The following is a 25,801-nucleotide window of genomic DNA, read 5'->3' on the forward strand; positions in this document are numbered from 1 at the left end:
ACCACAAAGATTCTCTTTGGGTCGTGAGAGGTTTTATTGGGGTCTAGCTAGAGAATCGCTTTGAATTGTGCAGGTTTGTAGAGGTTCTGTTGATGTATGTGCTGAGTGGATGATAGAAAGTTCTATTTGAATCATGGGTCATTTGTGTCACGGAGGTTCTGTTTGGGCTGTAGTGGGGTCTGTTTAGGTCACAAGATGTGCCATTCAGCTTAACAAGGTTCTATTTGAGGCACGGAGATTCTATTTGGGCAAGAAATGTTCCATTTCAATCATTGAGGTTCTGTTTGTGTCATAGAGATTCTGTTTGGACAATAGCAGTGCTATATAGGTCATGTGGTTCTGTTTGTCTTCACAGAAAGTTCTGTTGACGTTATTGAGGTTCTGTTTGGGCCATAGCGGTTTTATTTAAATAATTGAGGTTATTTTGGGGATATTGTGGTTTTATTTGGGTTGATAAATGTTCTGTTTGTGCTTTGACAAGCGAGGTTCTATAAGGATCATAAAGGTTCTGTTTGGGTCACAGGATACTCTGTTGAGGTGATAGAGGTTCTATTTGGGTCCCGGAGATTCTATTTGGTCGCAGGGCCTAATTGAAGGAAGGTTGTATTTTATTTTGCGTATGTTGTGTTTGCTTGATGAAGGTTCTGTTGTGGTAAGCAGTGTTTGGATCCTGGATGTTGCGTTTGTGAGGGTGGGCTTTTGCACGCCCGGCGTACCCGGCGTGAGGAGCTCCTCGGTGCCGGTGTAGGAGGAGAAGACCTGACCCATGAAGTGGCGCTGTTGTTCTCTGTAGTTGTTCTGCAGGTAGTCCATCAGCATCACGTAACCCGCCTGCTGCATGGTCATCACCTCGCAGAACACCTCCAGCTGGACCACACGCAAACACGCAACACACATCAGAACGTGACGGGAACGTGACGGGAACGCGACGGGAACGCGACGGGGACGTGACGGGAAGGTGACGGGAGCGTGACGGGAACGTGACGGGAACGTGACGGGAGCGTGACGGGAACGTGACGGGAACGTGACGGGAGCGCGACGGGAACGTGACGGGAACGTGACGGGAACGCGACGGGAACGCGACGGGAACGTGACGGGAACGCGACGGGAGCGCGACGGGAACGTGACGGGAACGTGACGGGAACGTGACGGGAACGTGACGGGAACGTGACGGGAGCGCGACGGGAACGTGACGGGAACGTGACGGGAACGCGACGGGAACGCGACGGGAACGCGACGGGAACGTGACGGGAACGTGGCGGGAACGTGACGGGAAGGCGACGGGAACGTGACGGGAGCGTGACGGGAACGTGACGGGAACGTGACGGGAGCACGACGGGAACGTGGCGGGAACGTGACGGGAACGCGACGGGAACGTGACGGGAACGTGACGGGAGCGCGACGGGAACGTGACGGGAACGTGACGGGAACGCGACGGGAACGCGACGGGAACGCGGCGGGAACGTGACGGGAACGCGACGGGAGCGTGACGGGAACGTGACGGGAGCGTGACGGGAACGCGACGGGAACGTGACGGGAGCGCGACGGGAACGTGACGGGAGCGTGACGCTTCCTCAGAACACAAACACATCAAACGTTGGACTGCTGTTTGTTTTCACAACATCCTAATGGCGATGATGACGTCACACATTGTTTCTGACTCCGCCCCGAGTCGGAACGTCGACGAGCCCAGACCTGGCGCCGACGGAGCTTTTTGGAGGCAAACGGCCAGAACCTTGAACGCCGATTGTGGCGAGTTTAGCGTTGCTGTGCTGTATTTCGCGTGTGGATTCAAACTTACACAATCAATTTGGTCTGCATTCGTTCCCACCACTCTTTTGTTTTAATGATATTCGGAAAGCTTGCAACGGGCGAATTCCCGTGGCAAGGCAGCACAAACATACACGGCAACATTTAGCAGGAATAAGAAGGCGTATATTTGTGGAGACTGGGGTCAACTTGGATTTGACAATTTTAGTCGTGTGCAGAATTTCACAAGTTGCGAATATGAAAAGAAAATGCATCTTAAAAATGCAACTATGCCATCTAGTGGCACAAAAATAACCTCAATATCACTCATTTTTTACAGTACAGTACTTTAAAAAAAATTAGGAATTATGAAATTGCTGTATCAAATGATGCAGCCATATTTCTATTACTTTTTTCCCACTTCTATGTTAACAAGAGTATGAAAACTTCGGAAAAATTATTTTACTGTACATTTAAAGCAGATGTATTAATATGTGCGATTAATCGTGAGTTAACTATTGAAGTCATGCAATTAATAATGATTAAACATTTTAATCATTTAAATCCTTCAGAAATGTTTTTTTTTTTTTTTACATATTTGACTGATTTGTAACGTTTTTGTTTACTGAGTTCAAGTGTCCCTTTTAGTTGTCAGTCGTCTTCAGCGCACGCAGGAATGTCGCAAGAGCTCCTCTGAGTGTCACGAAGAAGTTCTTCACGGACATTTCTATGCAAGTCGCAAAGTTAGCTTAGCACGGCGGCTCTCACCTGATCCGGCGAGATGCAGACGGTGTTCTTGAAGACGATCCACTCCACCGTCTCGCTGCAGGGGGGCGTGGTCAGCGAGCCGTTGTAGATGAAGTACTTGTCGGTGGAGTCGGGCAGGAGCGCCCGCGGCGTGAAGGGCGCCACCGGGCCGCTCTTACCTGCACCACCACATTTGGATTATGTGGACTTGTGATGACATTTAAAAAAAGAAATAAAATAATGAAGAGAGCGAGCCGCGGTACCGTATCTGCTGACGCTGTTGATGGCGTCGACGACGGCGGCAAAATTGGCGTTGTCCTCCTCTGAGCTCGCCTGGCAACAAACGGTCGGAAATGTTAGCATCCATGCTAACAAGCTATCATCCAGCATTTTCTATTCAGGGTGCGAGTCCCAGCCGACTGTGGTCAAGAATCCAGGTGAGGCAAGACCATAAAAGTTCTGTTTCCGCGCGTGGTGGTTGTCTTTGGTTCTGCTTTGCCGAAAGAGGTTCGGTTTGAATTATAGAGGTTCTATTTGGATCGCAGATGTTCTGATTTGTGGGTTGTTTCATTTGAGTTGATAGAAGAAGAAGGTTCATAGTGGTTCTGTTTGCACATAGACGTTCTGGTTCGGTTCACTGAGGTTCTGTTGTTGTTCATAGTGGTTTATTTTGAATCATGAAGAAGCGATTTCAGTTCGCAGGAGGTTCTCTTTGGGTCACAGAGGTTCTTCTTTGACCATATTTCGGTTCGTTTGTTTGGTTGGCGGTGAGCCTGTTTTGGTTGACAGAGGTTCTGTTTTGCTTCATAGTGGTTCTGTTCTTGCCTTGTTGTGTTTCACTTTAAAACGGTTCTCTTTGGTCACATATGTTCTGCTTTGTCTAATTGAATCATCAAGTTTGCAGCAGTTCAGTTTTGACCGTAAGAAGTTCTGGTTCAGTTCGTCAAGGTTCTACTTGGGTTCATGGGGGTTCAGCTTTTGCCAGGGAGGTTCTATTTGGATCATATGGGTTCCGTTTGAATGATGCAAGTACTATTTTACCTTCACGGAGGCTCTTTTTGCTTCCATTTGGGTTTGTAGATGTTCCAGTCGGGTCGTGGATGTTCTGTTTTGTGTCATCGAGGTTCTGTTGTGATTCAGATGAGGTTCCACTTTCACCATCGTCATCTCATGTCTGTGGTTCATCGATGTTCGACTTGGAAGTCAATCATGAAGGTTCATGTTTTTCATTTTTCAGATTCCCAATTTGCCAGGTGTCTTGAACGCACCCCAAATACGACCTGCTTGCCAACTGCAAAAAACGATTAACTATCAAGCCTGTATTTATTTTTGCTGTTGTTGTGTTGGAACGCGGCCTCTGCCGGTCGCAGCACGCCGGCCGGCCCGAGGCCGCGTCGACGCACTCGGCAACAACAACCGACCGACTGAGAAAAAAAAAAAAAAAAAGCAAGCCCGACGCAAGCAGACGTTGATTCACGCCAGCTGAGTGATTGTGACTCACCGCGATCTGCACAAACGCACATCAAGTGCACAGGATAGGAAAAAAAACTGGCATAATAAGCGCAAGTCTTGACTTGCGTCTCCTCCTCGTGAAGACGAAGACGCTCGTTCGCAAACGTTTGGAAAATTGGCAGCTTTGCAAAAGCACTTTTAGCCTTCAGGCAGCCTTGATGGGAATCGGCGAACACTTTGAAGAATTGCGAGACGAGGTTTTGTTGTTTTCGTCTTCTTCTGGAAGCCAACCGATCCATTTGCTGCAAGAATTGCAGGAGACGAAAATCCAAATGTTTTATCTAGTGTCGATATTTTTTGACATCATCACGTTAAAATGTTATAAGTTTGCCTTCCGCATTTGGCAAAACAAACCGAAGCCATTCCTTCGGGTCCAGGTCACTTCTATGTAGGTATCGGATGCGGGTCTCCTTTTTCGATGTTAAAGGTTCAATCCCAACATCGAGACCCATAACAAGAGAATAAAATCACATTTTCTCAATAAATTATTATTAGAATTAAAAATTAAACAATGAGTAAAGAATGAAATTATAAGAAAATATAAAGTTGCATTTTCCAAGAAGAAATATTAAAGTTTAATTTTATAAAGTAATGAGACCATCCCCCCCCCCCTCCAACATTATAAATTAAAAAAACATGATTTTGACAATTATTTATTTTAGTATAAATGAATGAAATAATTTATTCTTGAAAAAATATAACTTAAAAGCAGAATTAAAGGGCATGTAAAGCCCAAAATGTTCTTTCCAAAATGTTCTGTGCAAAAGCCCCCCAGCGTGAGTCTAAACGTGCTATTGTGACGAATGAACAGCAAAAGCCACCCGTTTGTATCCATTTGTGGGGGCGGCCATTTTGCCACTTGCGGTCGACTGAAGATGACATCATAGTTGCTCAGGTAACAATCAAGCTCAGCTCAAATTCAGAAAACGGGTGTGCCGTGATTGGTCGTCGCTTGTGCAACCCAGATGTCATTTTCAGTTGACAGCAAGTTGCAAAATGGCCGCCAGCAGACATAGATAAAGACGAACGAATTTGCTCCTTATTGTATCATTTTTGTCTTTTTTAGTTTTTTAGAACCCGCTTGTTAAGTTGAAAGTGTTGAACTTGACACGATGGCCTCATGTTGATGTAGTTCTGTTTTTGGCCCACTGGTGGTGCTCAAAACAACCCGGGGATCAGTCCATAACGAGAACGTCTTCCGACGGAGCGCTAGCCGGCTCCCTGTGATGCTAACAACGGTGGCGGCGTGTCCGGCGTCGGCTTTCTCGGCCGCTGCGTGAAATCGGCCGAGTAACCCGACGACGCGTCCGACCGGAGCCGAAGCTCAAAGTTGACAAACTCGCACACAAACCGCTTCCGCGCGCTGCTCATTCTTGGGCCGAGCGCGCGCAGATGCTCATTTGCATGTCAATGGCGGCCATTGTGCGCCACACACAGACGGGGAAAACGATCTCAAAGACACGCACACACACGCACACACGCACACACACACTAAGGTTACTACGGTCAATGAAAACTCCAATTTAAAAAAAGCCAGTTCATGGATGGATGGATTTTTGCTAACTAAATATAATAAAATTGAAAATGTTCTAAAACTAAAACAAACTGAAACAACATCTAATTATAAAACCAACCATTTATAGCAAATATGTTTTCATTTGTGTCCATTTATATGATCATGCATGAGAACTGGAGTTTCTTTGAAATGTATTTATTTGGGAATTGCTGGAAGTCTGTCAGTTGAAAGTTGCAATTTGCCGTTATTGCAGTGACCTTTTGTTTTTCTTTCATTTTGCATTCGAAGGCTCCAGCATGCGTCGTGAGGAAAACGACAGATGGATTTTGCATTTGACGACTGTCAATGCGCAGTAAACAAGCTTTGTTTGCGCAAACTTGTTCCAGCATATTGGGACATTTGTTTGCAAATATTGGTCAAATGTCGGCCAAATGCGAAAAACATGACATTTTCCCCCCTAATGCCACAAAGTATTGATTTTACTGAAACGTTGAAATGGCCTAGCCCAGTCAAAATGGTTTATTTCACAAAAGTCCGCTTTATGAAAGGAAAACGAACCAATTTGCTCAAAAAACCAATGAAAACAAACTGGGAATTTGTTCATTCTAATTTGAATTGTATTTTATTTTTGAATTCAAACTACTGTAAGCGGCGTGCGCACACACCTCAAAGAGCACCGCCAGAGCTGTGATCCGTCCGCCCGCCTTGACAGTTTGCTGGAAGGAGTCGAAGCGCTGCGGCTCGAAACAGTAAATTTGCATCTGAGAGGCAGAAAAAGAAAAGAAACGCAAATTTCAATGCGGATCATTACGGGCCCATTCCTGGTAGTTCCCCGTTCTCACCTCCAGGGGGTATTTGGCGCCATCCAGGCTGTGCTCGGAGCCCTCCGAGGAGGCGTTGCAGCGACCCCAGTGGAAGGTGATGCGACCCACTTTGAACTTTGAACCCAGGCCGCCGCCACTGATGTAGAAGTCGCCGTCCACGTCCAGCGCCACTGAACGCAACACGTCAAGACGTTTACATCAGGGACAAGGGACAAAATGAGCCCACAGAGAAGTGTGTGTGTGTGTGCTTTTTTGGTATTAGGACAAAATAAATCCAAGTCCAGAAAAGGAAAAAAAAAATGCTTATTGGCCAGCCCCAAATCATTAATAATGATGATATTGAAAGTCCCTTTTAGGAGCCATTTTGTCCACTGCCTTTTTTCTAGTTTGTGTGTTGAAAGCAAATATTGACTGAGTGTGAAATTGATCGAGTCTCGTTGACAACTTTCTTTGTCCTGCACGAAAAGACGCCAGCATCGACCCGGCTCTCGTTTCAAATGTCGTTTGGAGGCTTCCAAAGAGCAAGCGCGGCTACAAAATCACATGGCAACTACCGCCGTCCGCCATCGTTAACAACACGTGATCGTTTCCACACTTTTACTTCATCTACGTTATCGTGTTTCGCGCCACTTCAAGACAAACGAGACACAAAAGAGGCTCAGTCCGCTCAATGGACTTGAAACTGAACCCAAAAAGAAAAGAAAAGAAAAAACTGTTCCATGTGAAACACGAGACGCAGGAAGGAAGATTCTTGTAACGTTGACGTTTCCGTGCCCACAACACAAAATGATGAACTAAATCTTCTCTCGTACTACAATAGACATTTTGTGTCATAAACGGGACAATCTTGCTATGAAGCTGAACAATCATCCACAAAGGTTGACGGCAGGCGAGTGCTTAGGAAAAAAAGCCTGCTGTATGCACACAAGAGTGAATGCTAAGCTAAGATAAGCTAAGCTAACATCCAAATCCGTTTTTTCCATACGGCTGCAGTGAGTAAATGCTGAACTAAGCAAACATCAAAGTCGGGCTTGATTTCCGTTCGATTCGCTCCAGTTGCCATTCAATACATAAAGATGCTAAGCTAACGCCTACAATGGCTACATCGCGCGTTTTGCCCATTAGCCTCAGTGTCATATATATAAGCATAGGTAGGTACGACACGCCCCTTTTGGGCTACGTGCCTACGGCGATGCTAAGCTAGTAGGCGCAAAGCTGTCAGCAAATTCCAGAAAGAAAAAAGTGAAAACGAGGGATGACGACACATTATGTGGCAAAAGTAAACCTCATAAAAATTGGATGAGAACGACGAAGTAACGACTACATTTCAAAAGTTCATGCGTTGCCTTTGTTGGGAAAATCATCCCTCCCAACATGGCCGCCACGCAGGCATGTGGGTTAGCCGCTTGCGTAGGATGGCGTCGTCATACGTGTGCTCATGCACGACTCGCATGCTAACAGCTAAAGACGCTTTCCAATTGGGCCCAGCTAAGTGAACCCTCTCAGTATCATCACAGATGCTAACGTGTGCTAACGGACGAGCTCAACTCGGCCAACCGCTGACTTTGGAAGTGCTTCTGGCTTCCGTCTGACTTGGGCGGTCCATTTGAAATCAAAGGATTGTGGTGGCGATTACCGGTCTTGCCGTCATTCTTGGCGGTGGTGCGCTGGCCCGTCCGGTTCTCCCAGCCGTCCAATCGCAGCTTCTGGTACTGCAGCTTGACCTGGGCCAGGTTCTCCTCCACGTCGATGGGCGACTGCTTGGCGCTGCTGCACGCCGGATATTTCTTGGCCCAGTTGTTCTGGTTCAGCGTTCCTGATGTGGGCGGGGCACAAGGTCAGTACTTGTGCTGGATAAAACCGTCCCCAATGTGCTGGTCCTCCTCATTGTCAATGTGAGTCATAAGAAGGAATAAAGATTCAAAACATAACATAAAGTGTCAAGTCAAGCCAAGCATTTGTTTGTAATAAATGACATCAATCCATCAAAGAGTTGTCATGTATTTTGCTTTGAACTCCGAGTGACAAGCGAGCGTATTTTGGGAGCCGTGAAAGCGGCCGCCGGGCCGGATGTGGCCTGTCACGGCCTGTCGGCTCGGCAGCCGCGCCGTTAATGATCTTGGCGCTCACGTGAGCAGGAAGACCCCCTTTTGAATGGTCGCCGCATCGCCAGCTTTAGGAGCACAATCAAGTCGGGCAGGTCAAGGTGGCTTCTGGGTCACGGGGGGGGGTGCAGGTCACATGGAGTCATTAGCGGCTCGGAGCAAATTAGCAGCAGGCACGCAGCAGCATTTCAACATCTGCTCCTCGTACTCGGAGGACGCGGGAGCAAATCTGACCAAAAGAATCGCTGCGAGGGTTTTGTGACCGGACTTCAAGAATGTCGCCGCAGTCTTAAATGAACAACGTCCCGTTCGCAAGCGTCGCAGAAGTGCCGGAGGTCGATCATGTTTCACAATTCGTGAATTTGAAAAAGTTCAGTCCAAAGAGAATCCAAATGAAGAATGTCAAAGTTTTGCGAGGCTTTGAGGGCTGAAGTGCGAGCGAAGACGGACGTCGGCGCCCGCAAAGCGGAAAGACGCCAACAGATTGAACATGTCACAAAAAGCCCGCAAGCGTGTCGACGCGCTCGGGAATTCTCCCGCAAATGCTTGGAAAAAGTCCATGGAAAGAAAAAAAGCCTCAAAAGCAGCTTGAATTGCAATATTGTGGGGGAAAACAACACTCCAAAATTGATAGGAGCAATGATGACATTTTAGAAGGAAAGAAAGAAAGACAATTTTAAAATGATTAAAGACGGAATAATACAAGAAACATCCAAAAATGAAAGGTCCAAAATAGTCTTTAAAAACGACAATCAAGTCATTAAAACATGTACTAATACGTCATTACAAATGAATCAAGTCAAATCGGTAAAATTACCGAATGAACAATACTGAGCTCTAAAAAAAAAAAAAAAAAAAAAAACACACAAAAAAAAAAATGAATCAAGTCAAACATGTCGTCGATTCATAAATAAAGTAAATTGACACATTAATGGAATATTAAAACAAATGTTAGCGGTAGCCCTGCTTTATCACGCAAATAGTCCACATAAACCAAAAGTAATAAAAAGTAACCAAGAAGACTTTCCAGAAAAAAGAAAAAGGAACAAACGTGCAGTAAAAACGACTTCAACAAAAGTTCAAGCAAAACAAATTGCAAGTGTAACGAAAACGATTTTCAGTTGCCGCTTGTGACTTACCGGCGTACGACCAGTCGATGTCCTCGGTGAACTTGCGCTGGTTCCTGTACGTGTAACCTCCCACTGCAAGACACAAACACAAACAAAGTCACGCACACAAACACACAAAGTTGCCAAAACACTCTTGGATCTACACAAAGACTTCTTAAGTTACCGAAAGACTTTTACATCGACTGAAAGTCTCCCAAATATCCAAAAGTCGAGTCCTAGAGAGCTGCAGTCCTCTTTTGGGTGTCTCCTGCCTCCAACCCAGGTGCTTCAAATCATCATCATTACCTTCTGGAGCCTCTCAGCTGTGTTGGAGGAGGGAGACATCCAAAACACGCAGGACTGCGGGCGGCTCTCTCGGACCCGACTTGCCTACCCCTGCCCGAAACATTCCTCGATGCATTCAAAAATGGACTAAAATATCTTCTCAAATTGACCTCAATTGTCTTCAACCTTCCAAATACGCCCTAAAGGTTAACAAAATAAATCTACTGAAACATTCCCTCAAAAAAACGTTCCCAAAATACTCAAAATTGCTCCGTAAAAGTTACCTAAATACTTTGAAATCTACTTAAACACTCCATAAGTGAACCAAATATTCTCAAATCTGCAAAATGCAAATCAAAAAAATAATACCTGATTACTTTTAAACAAACTGAAAAAACGTTCCCTAAAAGTTAACCAAATACTCCTTAATGTATTCAAATACTTCTTAAAAATAACCACTCTTAAATCTACTGAGATATTCCTTAAAAGAGTTAGCTAAATATTCTTGCATCTACAAAATACTCCCTAAAAGTATCCCAAGTACTATTAATGCTGCAAAATACTCAAATCTCTGCTGGCTCAATATGGGAGGGGGGGGGGGGGGGTAACTGGATCACATGACACACACGCATGGTGTGTGTGTGTGTGTTTGCAAGTCAATCCTGTCAAGCTGCGGCCAGCTTGCGCGTGCTGAGGCGTCCCGCCGCGTCCCGCCGCGTCCCGCCGCGTCCCCTTGCTGACCCCTCAATGACCCGCGCGCCACTTTTTAACGTTTAACAGGCCGCCCAGCCGTCGCTCGGATCGACAACGTCAGACAAACGATTCCGACAAAAGTCCACTCAAATTGTTCCTCAACCTTGTCAAACTATTTTACCTGAAGACGATGACAATCAAACCCGGCTCATTAGAAAAGGAGCCCGCTTGGATTGGTCGACAAAGAAGGTCACTTGCAGAAAGAAGCCAAAAGGCGAGAGAAGCGCGACGTCGTTTGCGTCTCGCACGCCACAAAACATGCTGAGACTGAAGCCGTCGATGATCAGCGACCCGGCAAAACTCCATTTTCAGCTTTTCTTTTTCACAAATGGCCGAGCGGCAAATGGAAGCAAGTTGAGGCAGCAGCGCGCCACCCGCCGCTTTCCCACGATTCACCGGCCGAGCATCAAGACAGAGAAGGAGAGCGAAGATTAGGATCCCGCAGCAACAAGCAAGAAACTCGAAAGGAAGAAAGAAAGAAGTTTGGCTCCACAGCCGGCATTTGAACGTGCAAGTGCATGCCAGGCCACTAGGGGGCCCTGTCACTTTCATGTCTTTCCATTGACTCAACGCTCCCATCAAAATCCCAAGTGCTACTTTCATGTTTTCTCTTCTACGACGTTGCGGACTCAGTTGTACATAATTATACATACGGCCTTTTCTTATATGTTAAAATATGTAAACGGAAAAGCTCATGATTTATTAAAAGATTTGTTTTGTATTAGACTATAATGTAAAGAAAGTTGTTGTCAATGTTCAACAATGTCGATTGTTCATTTTTTCAGTCCCGAAATGTTTTGCTGCCACAGACCACTTTTCACAGGAAGAAATATTTTGGACGGATGACTTTTCATTTGACATTGTAGTGCGTCTTCAACACCAAATTGTGGATTACTGTAAGACAAAGGCCAAAAATAAAAAATAAAAAAATGTTAATGATAGCAAACGGAGATAATAACGCCATTAAAAATGTCCCCGTCGGATTCGGGCAGCACTTTCAGTGACTTCCTGGACACGAGCTGGTCTATGGAAGGGCGGAGCCACTTTGGAGGTTTCTCTTATTTATGCGACGAGCGCGCACGTGGTGGGCCCCGTAAAGCCGCGCTGACGCAACGCAGGCCGCCATGACTTTTATTTGATGATGATTGCGAGCCGCTGTCCTGCCGAAGCTTTCAGTTGACTCCAACTTGTCGGCTTCCTCTCTTAAGTCAAAATAAAAAACTTCCAGCTGTTCCGTTCCCACGGTTGCTTTCCTTTTATTTAGAAGAGGTGCGATTGAGCGGCGATGTTGCGCTCATGACCTCGCTATCCGAGACGAGCCCGGAGCAAGACCGGCACAAGCCCAGACTACGACGAGAGCGACACTTAAAGAACTTTGATTTCTATTTTCTTGTCCATACAATTGCCTGCCAAAAACATGTCTGCAACTCTTCAATGCACAACATGAAAAACAATCTCAAATGTGAATGTTTTTTAACAAAATTCTTGAAATGAAATCTGTACAGGCAGTATTACGCACACAGATGACCGGAAGTACCGTTCATTCGGATGCTTATCGTGATATTAATTGATATCGTCGTCATCATGTCACAATATTAAAAGCAGCTCATCTGTGAAAAAGGACCAGGTTGTTTTCCATTTGTGCAGTTCCAGCACCCTCCGCTGGTTAATTTATTATTGCAGTTTAATTTGAATGAGGCATGTTTTGACTACTGTGCCGGTTATCCCAGCAAATATTTTCCCAACATGACAGACGCGTAATGCAACAGGACTTGAGCCGTGATGTCATTGGGCTTTGCGGACCTCTTGCCACGCTGACAACATTAGGATTGGGGATGGGGGGGTCCAAGGGGACGTGGCCTGGGAGTGGGCTAATCCTCTTATTCAGCGAGCGACGGCGGGGGGCTGGCGGGACCTCCACGGGCCGGCTGCACTCACACGGTCAAGTTCACAGGGCCAGACTGCGTGGAATCCGTTGGACTCTTTCTCTCTTCTTCCAGAATGTACCCCCACACACACAAACACACACACACACACACACACACAAAACCCCGTCACACCCCACATCCTCGGTTCTGGCCACAAGAAAGTGGATTTACGCACACACAATCCAGCACCACTAATGTCATGTAAAAAGGCAACACCCACACAACCGGGGACAAGCGAAAGGCAGCCAACCAGTCAGCAGCTAGCTAGCTAGCTAGCATGAGATGCTAACATGACAGTCTTCAAAGTGCGAATCATCACAAACAGGCACAAGACGCCAATCAAAAATCTTTGCTTCCAAAGAGGGTTCATATGCCGGCTGGGGGTTCTGTCAAGTCCGCAGCGATGGAACAGAAACAGGAAGAGGAAACAAAACACAATAAAACTCATCAAAGATGATCCCAAACAAAAAGCGTCGCAATACAGTAGCATCACGTCAAGTGGATGGCAATGGAAGCCAATCAGGAAGTGGAAACCTTCTAGAATAAAAGCAGGGCTCAAATTCACACAGAAGATTTGGTTACAAAAAGCAGCTGAATAAACTGGACGAGGCTTTCGTCAAATCAAGCCTCTGAAACCAAATAGCAGGCACGTCTTTCATGGTGAACCCCCAACCATGTTTTTGCTCATATGGACTTGACGGGGATCCAAAGAGCCGGTGGTGACCTTTGACTTTGTAGTCCTCGCACACATAAAGCCCGGCCGGCAACCTGATGCCGCATCGTCAGCCATTGTGTCAGCGTATAACCCCGACGCTGCGGCCTGAAAAAGTCCGCCAATTTGTCCCGCAGATCGCGTCGAGGACGTCATCCAGGTCCTAAAGCAGACGGTCCATGACGCTGCAGACGTAGCCGTAAAATCTCGAGGTTAGCGCGTAGCACAAACGGAAGGAAGTCAAGTCTTAACGTTCAAGTTTCAAGCAAATTCCTGGCAAAAAAAATCATAAGTCATAAGTAAGTCCAGCCTGTTTACAGGATGAAAACATCGGGAGCTTCCGGTTACCTTCATGAAAAATAATAATAATAATATGATAATAATAAACGGTGGGATTTTGATTTGATGTGAATACATTGAATTGAAATAAAAATAAAATAAAAACACTCCAGGGGGAAGCCGTGATAGGTGACGATTGTCGTTTTTGGAGTTTTGGACATTTACGTTTCAAGCTAGACTCAAGTGACCCTAACAAAAATCAAATAAATGGAATTACGGCTGAATTTCAAAATTTGAGCCAAGTCATAATTTGAGTTAAGCGAGCAAGTCACAAGTCATAACAATCTGTTGACAGTGTTGATCAGTCACTTTAGGCAGGAGGTAAGCAGTGTATGGAGGTTTTAGCATGTGTGGTCGTCAGTTCCCCAAAATATTCGGGCACGGGCACAATTCTTTTCTTTTGGCCACTAAACATCACCGCAGTGGATTTGAAATGAGATATCGGCGTCATTAATGCTGTCTGCAAGTATCAGGAAATGAAGGGGAAGCTTTTCCATTGGCAGCCATGCATGATGTTTACGTCGCATCAACATGTGGACAGCGCAAATTGAATACGGCCTTGCTGGAGTCGCTGCTGGATTTCAACAAAGCTCATTACTTGAGATGCGAAACGCCAACTTGTTGACAGATTTTGGAGTTTGTAGGTTTGACTCAAGTTGACTTGAAACTTGCGCAGAACTTGAAATCAACGTCCTCCCAACTCTGATATGAAAAAAAATGTGCAGACTAGAATACAAGTGTACAAACGTTTCCCGCCTTCGGCGTCTGATCAATACTTAAAAAGTCCCGTCCAGATCGTCCACAACTTCTCCCGGAAGCCAAAGCACGAAAGAAAAACAGCCGGCGGCCGCACGCTAGCTTGTGCCAGCCGCTGATTCACCGCCGCTGCTTTTGTGCTGCGAGACCCGCCTGGGACGGGAAATCAAAGCCGGGCTCATCTCGCCGCTGCCAGGCATTCAAAGGTCCGCCGGAGAAGCCGAAAAAAAAACGCCGTAAAGCTGCCACCCATCGATCGCACGCCCGCGTCTCTTCGCTATAAATGGACATGAAGACCGGCGCCGCCGATGCCCTAAAAGGAGTCTTTCGCCAGGAAGGTCTTCTCCGTTCAGAGGGAAAAAAGAAAAAGCACTCCACAGGATTAACTCAATGATGTTTCAGCACCTTTACTGGACATCCACAGATTTCATGACTCGTCTCACCGACATTAAGTCCAAAACTGAAATCAGTCCTCGCAACAACAAAAAAAAAGCATACTTAAGATGAGGATGATTTTGAAATGTTTGACTGTGAAAACATTTGCTTTTTATCGGCGGATGACATCAGACACTTGATCATGTGACCCCGGCGTGTTTACATTGTCGCCAAGTACTTGACGACGTGAGCGCTCGCTCAAGCCTTTGCACCTGGCCGTGTCTCGAAACCAGACGGACGTTCCTCGCCAAAACGCTCGCCATGTTTACAGGCGGGATGTTTACGTTGCGGCCTGAAAAAGTGTGCAAGAGAAAGAAAAAGAAAAAAAATACTTCTCTTGTGATGTACTGATCATTTTATCAGTACATAGAAGAAAGAAAGGAAGAAACCAAGAAGACAGGAAGTCAATAAGGATGGACGGGAAAAAAGAAGAAAAGATGGAAGGAATGTAGGATAAACTTTATATTGGAAGGGAGGAACGATGGATGAAATCGAGGATGAACAATAGGATGGTAGGAAGGACGGAGGAAAGGAAGCAGGATGGAAAGGCAGGACAGAAGGAAGGAAGGAAGGAAGGGATGGTGCTGTCAATCAAATTCGGACACGCCCCTTCTGTCTTGTCAATCAAACAGTTGAAAGGTTTCCTAATCTGCTTTCAATCAAACAAACGATGCCACTCACGCAAGCAAGCACGTGAAGATCCCGTTTTGGGTTCGAGACTTGAAGGACAGTCCGCCGAACGTCAAAGTAAAAAAATCCAATCAAAAGTTCCCCACAGCTTTCATTCCTTTTTTATTTTTCTTCTCTTGTGGGACTCATGAAGACGACGGCGGGCAACATTTAGCGCCGGCGGCGCCTTGGGGGAAGTTGAACTAGTTGAAGGTGCGACCTGATTGAGTTGAGCAGATAATGGATGTGCCTCGTTGTCCTTCTCTCACCTTGACACACTTGCGCTCTCTCCTTAATGGAGGCCGACGTTCGCTTGTCGCCAAAGCAAACACGGTTGTCGTGAACTTTTGTTCTCATGAGGAAATCGTTTTGGAAAAAGATGTCAATTAGCACTTTGATGAATGACCTCCGCCAAGGACATTTGTCATGTTTTTGTGCCATTTTCATCACCAATTTGTAACAGAACGAGGCCGGGGGAAGAAAAGGACATTTCTGTTGGACTTTTTCAATCACATTGTGACTTTTTCAACATTTGATGACTTTTTGGAGCAGGAAAACGTCATGGCAAAAATTCTAAACAAAACAGCTTGTGACGAGCGATGGCCAACTGCTCTTTGCACAGGATAAAGAATATACACTTCTTGCGTGTCTGCATTTGTTTTGGTACTGATTGTATTTGTTGCTTTAACGGTTCTAATACTGTAACATCAATGCTACTTTTGTTAGCTTGTCCAAAGCCTTTTGCATTACTTGTTAGCATTAAGCTATCCGACTTAAGGCAAAGGTCACTTCTGTTTTAGGCATCACTATATAGTGTGTGTGTACACTGTATAAATAAACTAAATTAGAAAGTACACAGTATGTTTAAAAAATTGAAAAAACACGACAATTTCGTGTAGTAGCAGAAAAATTCCTTCTCGAGTGAACCAACACTTAGTTAGCTTCAAAGTCAAGTTTTATGTTAGTTGAATGTTTTACTTTCTACTTTTTTTCCAGGATGACATTCACGAGGAAGAAATGAGAATGTGCTGGAAAAGGCTCAAACCAGACCGTGTCTTTCCAGGAAATTCCATAAAAAGACGCTGAGTGGAAAGAAATTTGGGAAGCGCACAACAAATTCCAAGCGGAAAGAAATGTTGAGAGAATTTTCTCATTCCTCTTCATTCTTTACAGTAAATCAGGATTGGAATAAGATTGCAAAGTTGACATTAGGTTTAGGCTGCATTTGAAAAGACTTTTCATCAACTTGAATTTGTGTCAATCCGGTTGAAACGGTTTCAAATGAGTTTACAGCAATGTTCGTCTGAATTCGGATCCGTTTGGAAAGAGTTGCAAAAGAGCTGAGACGGTTTAAATTGCATTTGAAGTTGAAGTGGAGTTTAAAGAACATTTCAAAGGAGGTTTTGGCCGCGTTTTAAATCAGGTTTCCACATTTTAATTTAGTATCAGTCAGATTTAGACAGCATAATAAATTCATTTGGATTGGATGTTTGAAATGAGTATGTGGATTAAAAAAAAAAAAAAACAGGGGGTTGGGTTCTAAAATGCCTTTCCATGTAAAGGTTATTGTGATCAATCAATCAATCAGATTTTGCAGCCTGAAGCCAATATCATTTCATTTACTCCGATTTTTTTTTTCCACCCAGAACATTTTTCCCACCAAATGGTTTCCCATGACGTGAGAAAAGTCAATTAATAATTGTGGTTGAAAGAAGCCGAATGTCTTGCACATGTGGAAGCGGCGCGTGCGTGCGTGCGTGCGTGCGTGCGTGCGTGCGTGCGACTTCAGTGCAATTCGCTTTCTGCAATTCCTCGCCACAGGAAGTTTCCCAGCATGCTTTGCGGGACCTTCCCTTGCTGTTTTGCAGCGCCGCCACCCATCAATGGACATTCCAGCAGGCCTCCTCGTTGCCCGACACGAAATAAGCAACATACGCAGCTAATTTCGTGTGCTGCAGTGCACATGTGATCAGCACTATTGTGTTGTAACAATTGCCTATCGGGCCAAACTGTTTTTGCTGATCCGCTGATATTTTTTTTTGGGGGGGGGGGGGGGGGTACCACCCAAAGTAAAGGATTAGCACGACCCTGACCGCTGGAGTGTAAAACGTAAATGTCGCGGGCCACTTTCTGCTTGCCGTCAGCACCTCCACTCGCACGCAGCCTTGTGTGCGCGCGCGTGCGCGTGCGCGTGCGCGTGTGCGTGTGCGTGCGTGTGTGTGTGTACTCATTACATTCAGCTTTCGGAGTGTCCCGGGCCCCTCGGACAGACCACCGACCACTCACTCAAAAGGAAGAAAAGTGGACAACAACTTCAACGACTCTCAACCACCTTCCCTGTGGAGGCTCCACTTGTATAACAACCGACCCCCCCCCAACCCCCCCCCCCCCCATCCCAAAAACACACTGAATATAGGTAGAAGAAATTCTCCTCCACTCATATTTCTTAACACATCATTTTAACACGTTTTATAATGATGTCATTATAAGACCTTATCTGTATTTTACTGCCCCCAAGTGGCCAGGGCATGCACACCAGAAGGAACAACACAATGTCCATTGAAGTGAAGCACATAAACATTAAAATTCAGAGGGAGGGGGCTAATATTCAGAGAGAAAAAAACTCGCAATGAAGTGGCAAAAAAAACGTAACTTACAACAAATACACGTAGCGTAGCTATAGTCTATTTTATTTTAAAAGCCGACCAAAAACTATCCGAGAAGTATGTTAGGTGTGTTTCTCGTAAGTTTTTTTCTCGCAAATCTGTGACTTTATAAACTCGCAAATTGATGAGTTTTTTTCCCTTGCAAATGTACCACTTAATAAAGTGGCAAATTTGTGAGGTTTTTTTTCAAAATAATGCCCCCACCCTCTAAAAAAAATACATTTATATGTGGCAGTCGTACATTTCTTTTTGTTCTACCGAACTATGTTATCACGAGATGTTTTCATGACAATATTTACAATACAGTTGCAGGAACAATTGTCACCATTTTGTCCCCCACCCCAAAAAAAAATTGTCAGCAATGACAGCATCCAGCGTGTATTTGGAGTGTGAAGTTGGCCGAGTGCCAGGAAGACACCAGCAAAGACAAGATGCTGCTCGGCCAACCCAAAAGCTCTCAACAGCTCTCATCGCTCACACGGGAGACAAACAAGGATTAAAAACACGAAGGGGGCGAGTTGGGGCGGGGGGGGGGGGGTTTGGGGGGGTGCAGATGAATGGCCCGGGCGGGACAACGCCACAACGGAAGGAGAAGACCAAGAGATGTGAAAGCACGAGGAAAGAAAACGAGTTTAAGAAGAGCCGGCAGAAAAGAAGCCGAAGAGAAGAAATGACGACGGCCACAAAAGTTGCTTTTCACCAACCGGCGCCTTCAAATGACTTCCCGGGGAAAAAGGCGGGATTTTCTTACGCTCTCACGTTTACTTTGCCTTCATACGGAAATGAAGTTCCAACAATTTCCTGCGCTTGCAACATGATAAATGGCACGTTAGAACATTTATCACAATTTCATGTGTCAACTTTCCCATTTTGACCCGATGGCACATTTGAACACGACGAATGTCACAAGACATGCTTGACGTTTTAACCTGTTCGCATTAAAACATATCACGTCATGCGTTTTCATTTCACAAAAAATATGTTTTATTACATTTTTCTAATAGGTCAAGTACTGGCAAATGATTTATTAGTTCACCACTAGATGGCCGAAAATTCTCCACACTTGGACTTGACAACCTATGACAGTATGGGAACGGAACCCTGGTCCTGGAGAGCCAGCGAGTGACCTGCCTGTTTTCTGTGTCTCCCCCCTCAAACACAGCTGACTCAATTGATCAGCTGATCTGCGAGCTCCGTAGAAGCCTGATAACCAGGGCGTGTTGATGGAGGGAGACGTGGAAAACAGGCGGGACAGCAGGCGGGACAGCAGGCGGGACAGCAGGCAGGACAGCAGGCGGGACAGCAGGCGGGACAGCAGGCGGGACAGCAGGCGGGACAGCAGGCGGGACAGCAGGCGGGACAGCAGGCGGGCTTCCCGACCCACGACGAATCACATTCAAACTTACAACACGATACGTCGTACCATTTAATGTCAGAAGTTAGCAAGCAATTCCTTACAATTGTCTTCATGCCCTTTTGTCCATTTGCGTGTCTTCTTTTTAGAATCGTACCTTTTTTCAAATACAGTCCTCGGCCTTATTTTTTCCCAGCAATACATCAGTGCAGTTTAGTTAACTGGTTAGTAACTTTCAATTTAGAACACACAAAAAGGATGCTTGGGTTTTATGTATGAATGTATTTTAATAATAACTCTTAACTTACAAGGAGGCCCTGAAACGGAATCCAATGAGAATGACAAAAATAAAACAGAAAAGTGGTTGTGGTTGTTAAGGCAGACAAATGAATACGTCGCTTGACGAGGCCTTTAACCCGAAACCGTCGCCGCCTCCTCCCGCTGCAACCAACACTTGAGTTTTGTTTTTTTGTTTTTTGTAAGTGACGGCGTCCTTGAGACAAATGGTGGTGCCGTCATGCTTAAATGGTTAAAGACCCCCCCGACCCCCCCGTGAAACTCACCCCGTCTTTTCTAGGTGAACCCCCCCATCCCCCCCCCACCTCCCGTTCTGCTACTCGTCCTGAACAAATCTCGACTGCGACAGCATCATTCGGGCCTGAGGAAGCCGTAGAATGGACGTTGGGACAGACGGATGGCGGGATGGATGGCAGGACAGAAAATAGGACATACGGCAGGATGGGTGGAGGAACAGACAGACAGACGGTTAAAAGGATGGGCGGAAGGTCAGACATTAGGATGGTCAACGGGACGTACAGTGAGACGGCGACACAGACAGACGGACGATGGGAGGGGCAACGATGCATTTAAGGACGCGTGTTCGCTACCGTTGTCCATCTCAACTAATGGCTGACAGTGACAAGCAGAAGATTTTGCCGAAAAGCTAAATAATGCTCAGGAGATTCGGCTGTGGCAAAACACGACACGATAATCCGCCGTCGTTATCAACGCTGCCGCACGCAAGATGGAAAGTGGCTTGAATCGCTCGTCTGTATTGATTACCGGCTATCGGCTATCGGCGATCCAGATCAGTGGGTTCAACGCAGTTGGAGCTCCATCTAGTGGACAAATGACGCAAGGAGCGACTCCAACGCTGAACAGTATTTACTGTTTCATCAACAAACAAGCAAAAAGGGCCACAATGGTAATCAGGATTATTTTTGATTAATACTGTAAATAACGATTATTAATCATCTAGAAAGTAAAACGTCTGGGCTTTTACTACTACTACTTTTCAACAAACAATGTGTCAACAGCTGTCAGTGCAAAATCAAACTTTAGAATGAGTGGCTTATTATTTTACAATTAAAAAAAACAAATACAAAAAAATAAACGTTACCAGAGACTAACGGAATAAACACGCTTTAGTCCTGTTTGACGTCGTCCAGATAACGGACGCTGACAGACGCTGATCCCGTTGGAGGCACCAGCGCCTCAGCTCCAATTTTTACTGTACTTTCTTGTTTCGTCTCGTCATGACTTGGAGTTGACGGCAAGTGGCGCTCGCTTGTGATCAAGCCTCACGCACGCCTTCGCCCCCTGCTGGTTGGATGATGTCACTGACAATCAGACTCATTTCATCCTGGCAGCCAACGTCATGATGGTGATTACAATGGACGAGATGCCACCGACTTCCGACTTTGACACATTAGCGGTGTTTCCGGCCACTGCTGGCCGCGTTCCAACACTCGCACCCCCACCCCCACCCCTGCGCCCCCGCTCATCTGAAATGCTTCATACACTGAGACAGACACTACACACTCGCAGCCTCGCACCCGTCGACCGGAAGGCGCAACCGAAGGGCACAAAGGCGGAAGTAGTGGGACGCGGCCGGGAGCAAAGGGTTAGGTTAGGGTTAGGGTTAGCCGCCTCCTCCGTTGGCTTTATTGTGCAGCCCTACGAGAACGTAAGATGGTTGGTTGGCAAAATCCGGACTGATGACAACCATTTTGAAAAGGATGTTGGATGATTTAATCACAGGATTTGCAGTGGGAATCTCGGCAAGCCCGTCGGTCCAAAATGGGAGTAAAGACCGAGTCCGCGATGGTGAAGACAGCCGGCGTGTCGGAAGGAGGGGAACCGAGCGGCGAAATGTGCCAAACCCGCCGGCGACGATGGGACCCCCAAACTCAAAGTCACTGCTGGCGCGCCAACAAAAGCCTTCTTCACGCACTTTGCCAAGTTCTGGCTTAATCTTCCTGAAAAAAAGAGGCGGGCCAGACCCCGAGTGGCCCCTCCCCCTCAACAACCACGTGCTCATTAAAACTGAAATATTCATGACGACGAAAGTATTTGCTGCACTCAATCACATGCATTTTCATAATATTGATGGCTTCAAATGTTTTCATTCGTTAAATAACTGAATATAATTTTACACATTAAAAGATAGAATGACATAACTGGTTAGATGATAATAATTATGTTGAATGATTAAAAAGAAAGAAATCCTATTTTCATTTTCAAAATCAATTTGTTTTGTAAAGTCATTTATTATTTGAATAAAATTCTTTGTATTTGACATGTTTTTCCTCTCATTGATCTCATGAGATGAATTGATTGGTTTGAAATAATACAAGAAAACAGTCAAACATTTTACACATGCATTTACCAAAGTAAAGATTCAAGTAAATGCAAACTTTTTCCTTCCACAGTCCACGATCTCGTTAGCGTGACTGCCGACAACTAAATTGTCCGTCCGTCCCGTTTCAATGTGAGGCCGTTCCACACGCACACGCGCCGCATCCTGGTGTGTCAGCACGTCTACATGGCGCAGACGTTTTAATCTCCTCCTGCTCCCGACACACACACACGAGATTATCTACAACACGCTACATGTCCACGCATGTCGCCACATCACGCCAACAAGGGCGAGACAAAGAGCTGCGCTTGCCTGATAAGACTGAATCGCCCGAGAAGACAAAGTGGAGATTCCACATCGAATCAGAATCGCTTTACAAAAGCTTGTGAAGCAGCAAAACGCTAGCTTAATGCTAATACGTGATGGGAAATGCCAAAGAGAGGCTAACAAAAGCGTCCGTCATTTTTGCACCTCTCAAATATCCCAATACAGAATTTGACTGCATCCTACACGTTTGTCTGTGTTATACTGCCCCCAGGTGGCAGATGTGAGCACAACAAAAGGAGCAGCACAATGTCCATATAAGTCAAGTAAAAACCTCTCATTTTTATGTTATATTTTTGTATGCTTTTTTGAAAGTTATAGACTAATGTTATTTTTCTTGGGGTAAAAAACAAAGAAACTTTTCAATTTTGTTTCAAATTGCTTGCAAAAGTGAAAAGAGAAAGAAGAAGTAAACACACTTGATTGGCTTGAGTGGGCCGCAACAACAAAAAAATGATGTGGATGCAAGTCTGTAGAAGCTCGACTTTGAATAAAACAATTTGGACCCACAACTGCTTCGGAGCAAACAAGACTGGAAAACTTGTAGCAAAAACAAAACAACAAGAAAAGTTTCACAAAGCAACACAATCCCATTTTGAAGCCAAACCACCTTTAGGTGTGCGCCAGAAACACAAAAACACAAACCAGAACCAGTAAGATGAAAACAAATGGATAGAAAGGACTCGGACCATCTTTTGGTTGAAGTTCAATCAGACTTCCAGAGTCTCTGGGAAGTGCGCACAAAAACACTTCACCCAAAAAAGACACACACACAAAAAGAAAAAAGAACCACTTAGGCCAGAACAAGTTGGAGCTGAACCACTTTTACAAAAAGGCCCAAACCACTTTTGCAAGTACAACACAATCACGTCAGTCAGGCCCACCCATCCTGGACCAACTAGCAGCACAAGCAGAAGTGGATCAGAACCAACCACTTGGCTTAGAACTGACCAGCATAAGCCACAGACGAGACGCCCCCCCCCCCCCCCCCCATGTTTCAGACTTAGCCGTCATCATGACCATTGTTTGCTTCAAGCGGAATTTGAATTTCAGCACCTGCTTCAGGTGCGTTGCTTTTGAAATCAAATTGAGCTGATTTGAATTCAAAAGTTGCGAGTCGTGCGTTGAAGAGTCAAGTTGAGGTGAGTAAAGTTGAGGTGAGCAAAGTTGAGGTGAGCAAAGTTGAGGTGAGCAAAGTTGAGGTGAGCAAAGTTGAGGTGAGCAAAGTTGAGGTGAGCAAAGTTGAGGTGAGCAAAGTTGAGGTGAGCAAAGTTGAGGTGAGCAAAGTTGAGGTGAGCAAAGTTGAGGTGAGCAAAGTTGAGGTGAGCAAAGTTGAGGTGAGGTGAGGCGAGTGAACTTGCCAAGTGCAGTCTGACCTTGTTGGAGGGTCAAGATGATGTGCAGCGCGGCTCGCAGGGTGCAGGCGACTTTGGCATCCATGTCTGCTGGACTGGATGGCGGGGGACAAGGGGATTCCTTCCCGGGACAGCAAAGTGGAACGAGTAGAGCGAACCTTCACAGAACATCCATGACGTTCGGAACCTCGGAGCTTTCGTTGCGCGTCCACTCGCGATGCGCCTCCTCTTGCTCTTGCTCTTGCTTCTCCTCCTCTTTTCTTGCTTCTCCTCCTCTTTTCTTGCTTTCTTTCTTTCTGCTTCTCTGCGGACACACACAAGCAAGCCGCTTCTTTTCTCCTCTCTTCTCCCCCCCTGTCAATCGTCAAGTCGCGGACGCGCCTGCATGCCCCGCCCCCTTGCGCGCGCACACGACTACACGCAACCACAAAAAGCACACCAGCTTCTGTGATCGCTTCCGTGATCAACTGAGATTTTAGGATCACGCTTAGAAATACAACGATAGAATAAAAGACTATACAATTCATTGTAACAAGTAAATCAATCAAATGAAGCAAATAGTCCAGTGACAACGAAGCACACCTGAGCAAGAGCCGATTGGTTGGAAACAGGGGCTGCACAAAGAACAGGGCTGACAGGTCGAGACAAAAACCTTAACTGTGAGTGAGACAAGAACATGAACAAAAAACTAAACAAAAGAGAACTTAACGTGATACAAAATGTAATCATTTCAAAACAACACAAACGTCCAGTACACGTCATGACAACTCAATAGGTTAGAATTATTTCGAAGAAAAATACCATTTTTGGTCCCAACCCAATTGAGCACTACTGCCTCCTACTGTAGGGGAAGTGCAATTACACTTCGTTCTAGTAGGGGTTAAAAAATAAAAAATAAAAGTTCCCTGAGGTCACACACACACCCATGGGGGGCCCGCCCCCTATTTGAGGAGCATTGTTCTAAAGTCCTATTTTTCCCACTTTGAACACCAAAATGTCTTTTGCATGACGAGTCGCAAATCAACTTTCATGTTTCCTGACTATGCTGATTCCCTTTTTGGATTATTCTCACTTTTGTTTTCATGAAAAGTCACGCAAATGCATTTTATGTGGTAAGGGTTCCATTTTTGTTTTGTTCTGCTTTTCTGCTGTCTTTGCAGCCTGATGATGCTGACGCAATACACCAGAGGGATCTGTCAACTAAGTGCCAGGATGTGGCAGCCTTTTTGCTTTCACACAAGAGCAGACAGCAAAGCAAACCGTGTTTAATGTGACATGTGCAGGATTTTTTCAACTCTGAAAAGAGCGAGATCGATAGACAATGTTTATTTATTGATACATTTGATGTCTTTTTAATGGATGCATTTTTGGGTGAATTTTAATTACTTTTTGTCTGAATTAAGTGTTTTTACACAACCTCTTTTGTTTCTTGATGTGCTTATTGGCATGTTATTGTATTTATTCTGAAATGAATATCATGCAGCAGGATGATATTATAATGGTATATATTCATTCGTTCATGTGTTTTCCAACTTTTCGTCTTTGAGTGCGTGAAGATTTTCCAAGTTGAAACCAGCGAATACATTTGCATAATTTACGCTGGATTATCTCTAATTTATGCAAAAACTGCTTTCCACTTGTTAGCATCAATGTTCACAAGGGTGGAGAGGGTGCTGGGGTGCAGTGGGGGGTTGGAGGGGTGTTGTCGATAAACTTAGTGCCCCCTCCCCTTAAAAAAAAGAGAAGATCCCATTTGAGGAGACGTGGTCGTCATCAGCTTTTATTTTTGAAAAACGCGACTCGCCTGTTGAAGTCTTTTCTCCTCAAGCTCCGCCCGCTTGATCATGCATGAGCGGCACTGCGGTTACCGCGGCGACGCCGGGAAGCGGTTACCACGGCGACGCCGCAACACCCTGTTGACACTTGGTGATGTAGCTTCTACGACAGAACAAAGATTTCGGATGGTTGTAAAAAGACGAGCTAATTGCTAAATGTTAGCCTCACCGCTAACACGCACACCTTCTG

The 25,801-nt window shown here is 45.5% G+C and overlaps 1 protein-coding gene across 4 annotated transcripts in view; it reads right to left on the reverse strand.

Moving 5' to 3' along the window:
• The window catches only part of LOC144053162 (receptor-type tyrosine-protein phosphatase zeta-like), a 45,737-nt gene extending 21,554 nt beyond the window's left edge, over positions 1-24,183 (reverse strand). For 3 of the 4 annotated variants that reach the window (XM_077567286.1, XM_077567285.1, XM_077567283.1), the window contains exons 1-8: positions 23,783-24,182; positions 9,593-9,655; positions 7,985-8,164; positions 6,367-6,518; positions 6,190-6,285; positions 2,760-2,829; positions 2,518-2,675; positions 717-867 (exon numbers count right to left, since the gene is read on the reverse strand). In XM_077567286.1, coding sequence (XP_077423412.1) covers positions 717-867; positions 2,518-2,675; positions 2,760-2,829; positions 6,190-6,285; positions 6,367-6,518; positions 7,985-8,164; positions 9,593-9,655; positions 23,783-23,861 — 949 coding nt within the window. In that variant the 5' untranslated portion in view covers positions 23,862-24,182. Of the gene's footprint in view, positions 1-716; positions 868-2,517; positions 2,676-2,759; positions 2,830-6,189; positions 6,286-6,366; positions 6,519-7,984; positions 8,165-9,592; positions 9,656-23,782 lie in introns of all 4 variants that reach the window. The other variant, XM_077567284.1, reaches the window with a different exon arrangement.
• Between the last annotated feature and the right edge of the window lie 1,618 nt (positions 24,184-25,801).

This window comes from Vanacampus margaritifer, chromosome 6 (genome assembly GCF_051991255.1).
Source record: "Vanacampus margaritifer isolate UIUO_Vmar chromosome 6, RoL_Vmar_1.0, whole genome shotgun sequence".
Lineage (NCBI taxonomy): Eukaryota > Metazoa > Chordata > Actinopteri > Syngnathiformes > Syngnathidae > Vanacampus > Vanacampus margaritifer.